Raw genomic sequence first — 6,000 nt, forward strand, 5'->3', positions numbered from 1 at the left:
ATGATGATAATGAATGATTATGATGATAATTTTTAAAAATCATAATACCTGCCCCTTACTAATAAATTCTCCAAGCAATCACTTCTCCACATCTCTTCTTCACTCAATCACTTATTTTGTATTTTCTGTCAAACTCTCATTTTCCCCATAATCCTAACCCAGTTCCCAACTTTAACATGGGGTGGATGCACTGATGAGGAGCCTGCATTTTGTAACACTGTAATTCCTGACTGGAGTGATGCAGCTGTGTCATCCATCTGGGAGCTGAACCTCCTTGATTTCCCTGGACCTTGCTGAGGGGAAGGACCATTTTCTGACCCTGATGAGGCACTGTCAATATAGTGTGAGTATTGTACTGTATTGTGCCTGAAGGATGGCCTCACAGAAACAGCTGCCAACCTGTGTTAAACATGTCTGCTTGGTCAAAGAGACGGGTTATGCAACAACAACAAACATGGCGTGGGGAAATTCAGAGACTGTCTCTTTGATTTCACTGAAACGACAACCAGAAGAGAAAGAAGAACCACATACAATCTCCTCCCTTCCCACGCCTTAAATGTATGAGACTGCAGCGTGAGGCATTTATGTCCCTAAGCCAATACAGTAAGTCTTCATTATAAGTTATCCTTTTGAATTTTTGTTTTGCAGCTAGTCCCCAGTAAATTAAGGATGTGCTGCCAATCAATGCTTCACTGTTACCTGTTAGGATGATATGTTAGTACTATATCCCAATTCATAAAAGCAAATGAGTGTACAAAGTTGTGATATTTTAGAGCTTATCCTTTACTAATAACGGGGACGCCAGTACAATGACAAGAGTGATATCCAACAAGCTACTCCTGCCTCTTGTAGCCTGATTGTGCAGCATACAGGGAACACAAACAGTAATTTTTTTCCCCACACAAACATATCATGAGCCACACAATCCAGCCACCAAACACAATCATGTGGTGAGCTCACACTAAATAGTCACCAAACACAAACACATCATAAGCCACACAATTCAGGCACCAAACACAAACATGTGGTGAGTTACATTATACAGCCATGAAACAAAGACACAACAGGCCAAGCTAGTTACTCACGGGACGGAGCCAGTGAAGTTGATGGCAGCCAGGTGAGGTGACTTTGTGATAGTGTTCCCAAAGACAGGCCCATCAGCTGGTATGAAGCTGACAACACTCCCAGGAACCCCAACCTCTCTCATGATCTGGTATACTGTGTAGTTGCTGAGGATGGCAGTGTCAGATGGTTTCCACAGTACTACATTTCCCTGTGCAGGAAATGGAGAGATGTTAGTGGAAAGGAGACAAGTGAAAGAGAAAGGGAGATAATACAACACAGGAGAAATGAAAAAGAAAGTAAGAGATATATGCACACTGAAGATTAATAAAGTGTGAAAGAAAGAAAGAGATACTGGCATAGAAAATACTAATAAAAGTGTGCAAGAATGGGAGAGATGATGCAGAAAAGACCAAGAAAAGCAGCAGTGAATCCAGAAATATTTTTGAGGTGTTATATGTATCACTTTGTACAGTGATACATGCAACACCTCTCTCTCAGCCAACTAAGTGATGTTTGTCAAACACAGATGATTTGTATCAAATCTGTGTGGGAGAAATGAACATCATACCCCTTACATGATTCAGTATTATACAGGCATACCCCAATTCAATGATCTAATTTGTTAGGTAAAACCCCATCATTAGGCGGGGTATCATATATCGGGGTACTTTTAACATGTACAGTATTTCAATGTGGACCATTTACCAGCCTTGGGTGTCCCCTCAAACCAAGTCCAAAATCCACCCAGATGAGCCCAAAAACAGGTTTAAAGGCAATCTAAATGGCCTAACAGCTGTCAAGGAAGCTAACCCAAGCCTAACACCTGTAAATAACTCACTGAAAGTAACAAATAAAACCTCAGAATCATAAGGAATAGGTTAAAGAATATCAAACACCTCTCATCACTTACTTCTTGTAAGTCCATGTCCAGTCCTGGTCATCATCCTTACTATCTCCCCCCACGCTAGGGGACATGTGGTGCTCCCCAACACTCAATCCTCTTCCTCAAAGCCCTCAAACTCTATATCCAGGGGAGGGTCAGAGGGGGGTGGCGATGGAGTGTGATGCGATGACTCAGGCAGAGCCAATGGAGTGTGATGCGTTGACTCAGGTGGAGGCGATGGGGTGCAATGCACTGGCTCAGGCGGTAGCAATGAGGTGCGATGCAATGGCTCTGGGGGTGGCGATGAGGTGTGATGCAATGCCTCTGGGGGTGGTGATGAGGTGCGATGCGATGGCTCTGGGGGTGGCAATGGAGTGTGATGCGATGATAGAGGAGGTGGTGTGGGAGACAACTGCAATGTCCGGTGAAGTGGCGAGGGTGACCGCTGTGATGAATGATGAGGTAACGATGGAGTAGTTGTAGTGGCTATCGTCATGGCGAGGGAGACGAAGACAGTGGGTCGCCAGATGAAGACAGTGGCTGAAGTGGTGTGGGAGATGGAGGGTGGGATAAGGAAGGCAGCAATGAAGTGGCTGAGTGCCTTAGTGAAGACACAGGTGACATGGGAGACGGCAATCGACTGGAGGTTACGTCAAGCACAACGGGCCAAGCACGTCCTCGGTGGGAGGTGTCCCTGCTGGTTGAAGGTTGGGGAGATGCCCTGCTGGTAGAAGGCTGGGGAGATGCTCTGCTCGTCGAGGGCTGGGGAGATCCTATGTGACTTGTTGGCCTGGTGGGGGCCCTTAACCCCTACACCGCGGGCTTGTTTACCAATGACTTGCGTCTGCCGCGGGGTTATTTGGGCTCCGACAGACTCTCAAAAAATATTTGCCAAAAATCAGTTATTAGTCCTAGAATAATAAAATTATATATGCTTATGGCACATACCTTCAGCTTTCTCCTGGAATGATTGTTGAGCCTTCGTCGGTTACCGTAGGACTTGTGGAGACCTCTGAAGTAGGGTAACGAAGTCTCCACTTTACACTTCCCGACAACCCGTAATATGATTACCACAGCCAGATACAAACACTATAAACACTATTCTACAATTTTCAAGTAGTTTGGGATCCATACTAAAAAAAAAAAAACACTGAAAGCAATGGAAATTACGAGCGCGTCTGATCGTCGCACTGGCACTAGTTCGCTCTTGGTAGTCTGTCATTTATTATTCATAAAACCCCTCACACTTTATATTTCTATTACTATATAACACTTATATATATCTATAGTCTTTATCCATAAGTTTCCTTCAGTAGTATTAGTTTATTGTCACTGTAGGGATTCAATTTCTTTCAGTAAAATACGTAGCATTCACTTTCTCGTCCTGTATATTGGCATTGAGAGTGAATGTCACTTTCATCTTCACTCTCATAACTCATAGCATTCAGACATGCTAGAGTGAAACTTTCACTTTCATTACTCCTAGGGTATATACTCGTATTCTTATAATACTACTCATTTACATTTCTATTTACGTTCTCTATTTTATTTACGTTATTTACATTTCTATTTTATTTACACTGTGTTGTGCACTGTCACTTGAAATAACTTATAAAACTATTTTCCATTGTTCACGTATATTTACATTCATTACTTTCACTTGCTGTTTACACATTATTTACAGTTCCACTTGCACTGTTTTACTCAATAGAAAGATCGTAGTCACTCTTTTATCAATTGTCAGCCCTTTACCTCTTTCCACACGAGGTTTAGTAGGGGGTAAAGGTCACAGGGCCATTTGCATGGGGGTGAAAAAAGGCCTTGAAGTCAGCAAGAAGAAACATACGTACCCTCACTTCCGAAGTTGAGAGAGAACTGAGGGATAACGGAGGACCACCAGCGTAGAGGCCTGCTAGGGGTTATTCAGAGTTACCAATATTACTTCTTGAAACAGCTAAGTCTAGCACTGATATGATTGGCAGGAAATCTAGACAATACATTATAAATTTGGTAGTTCCAGGTGAATGTAAATATCACTTAGGTTGCTCCCTTCCCTCCTTACATGTATATTTATTACGAAAATAGATTAGAGGCCTACTTAGGAGATATATATATTCAGAGCTACCAATGTTATATCTTGAAACAGCTTTGTCTAGCACTGATATGATTGGCAGAAAATCTAGACAATACATTATAAATTAGGTAGTTCCAGGTGAATGTAAATATCACTTAGGGTTCTCCCTTCCCTCCTTACATGTATATTTATTACGAAAATAGATTATAGGGCATATTTCAAGGGGAAAAAAACAGCGAAAATTAGCGAACGAGTGCACGTGAGGTGTTGTCAGGTGATAATTAGCCAATTCCAGGTGTATGGCACTCTCACTTACCTTATTTCTTTCTTGTATATATTATTTGGTATAAGAATAGGACATAGGGCTTATTTCAATGGATGAAATCAGTGAAAAATTCCAGGGAAGATTTACTTAGCCGTAGCACGGCCGGGCAGGCGAGAGGACAGGGTAATGGAGGGGGGGTAGGGAGGGGAGTCAAGAACGGGGAGAAATGGCTAAATTGTCAACAATGGATGGGAGTACAGATGAGATTAGGAGTGCTGATTAGTGTTGGACATTGGCAGTACCGATAGATGATACAAGCCCCCACTTGGAAGCCCGGGTGAATTCAAAATAACACAGAATCACAAAAGCGACGCCCCGCGGTATGATCCCTTGCTCCCAAGCGTCACGAAAGTGACGCCCCGCGGTTAAGGGGTTAAAGAAGGCTATGATCGTTGTCTGCCTGGCAGCCCTCTTCTTCTCCTCCAGCATCGTCCTGTAGACTTTCATACCCTCCTTGAGCCGATTAGCAGTGTCCCTGCTTCGTCCTGGGAGGGGGTCGTGTGTTTTCATTAGGTCTATAATCTCGTCCAGCTTCATTAGCATCTCCTTCAGGATCTTAATGTTGAGAGCTCGGACCTCAGACACAACCTCCTCCTCCTCCTCCTCTGCCTCCTGGTGAGCCCGCTGGATCTCCATATTGAGGAGCTCCTCGTTGCTGAGCTCCTCCCTGTGGCTCTCGAGAACCTCCTCCACATCATCCTCATCGACCTCACTGAAGCCAGCCTCATGCGACAACTTGACAACGTCCTGCCACACAAGCTCGACAGGCGGGGGTTGCACGCCCTCAGGGAAACCGGTGAAGGAGTGAACACACCCTCCCCACAGCTTCCACCACACACCGTTCATCGTCACCTGGCTCACCTCGTCCCATGCTGCAGTTATATTCTTTGCAGCGTGGCGTCTCCAGAACTGCTGTACTATTGTCCTGTCATCACTGTAGCAGGGCCTTACCAACTGCTTCATCGTGTGGTAGAGGTAGTAGGCCTTAAAGGCAGCGATCACCCCTTGGTCCATCGGCTGCAACAAAGACGTGGTGTTGGGGGGTAGGAACACAACCTCAATATTGCTGGCCCATTCCTTCATTGCGGGAGGGTAGCTAGATGCGTTATCCATCACCAGGAAAAATCTGTGTCAGATTTTCATGAGACGCATACCTCTTCAGCACACAAAAGAGGTACAAGTGAAAATACGATGAACAGATATCCGAAGCCAACCAAGCCTTTTTGTTCGACTTCCAGATAACCCCAAGGTTCTCTAACATACCCCACCAGAGCCCTGGGGTTCTCCGAGTGGTAGACTAGAAGCAGCTTCAACTTAAGGTCACCCTTGGCATTGCCCTCAGCAGCAGTGTCAGCCAGTCCTTCCAGGCCTTGAGTCCTGGCGTAGACCTTTCCTCCTTCGCAAGATATGTCTTGGAGGACATTCTCTTCCAAAAGAGCCCAGTCTTGTCACAATTCAAGACCTGCTTCACACTATAGCCACCCTCCACGATGATGCATTTCAGCTCATCAGGAAATGCTGCTGCCACCACCATATCTGCACTCACCACCTCACCGAACATCTTCACGTGGTGATTTGCCCACCTCTTAAACCGGTCAAACTACCCATGGCTAGCTTTAAAGGTCTCATTTTCATCAAGCTCATGCCTGACCT

At 44.8% G+C, this 6,000-nt stretch overlaps 1 protein-coding gene across 1 annotated transcript in view; it reads right to left on the reverse strand.

The window, feature by feature from the left end:
- The window catches only part of P5CDh1 (delta-1-Pyrroline-5-carboxylate dehydrogenase 1), a 156,177-nt gene extending 154,909 nt beyond the window's left edge, over positions 1-1,268 (reverse strand). Inside the window, exon 1 of the mRNA XM_080280638.1 lies at positions 1,086-1,268. Coding sequence (XP_080136764.1) covers positions 1,086-1,207 — 122 coding nt within the window. The 5' untranslated portion in view covers positions 1,208-1,268. The remainder of the gene's footprint in view (positions 1-1,085) is intronic.
- Between the last annotated feature and the right edge of the window lie 4,732 nt (positions 1,269-6,000).

The sequence above is a fragment of the Coenobita brevimanus genome, chromosome 85 (assembly GCF_032717465.1).
Source record: "Coenobita brevimanus isolate Jiangsu-jjx chromosome 85, ASM3271746v2, whole genome shotgun sequence".
NCBI lineage: Eukaryota > Metazoa > Arthropoda > Malacostraca > Decapoda > Coenobitidae > Coenobita > Coenobita brevimanus.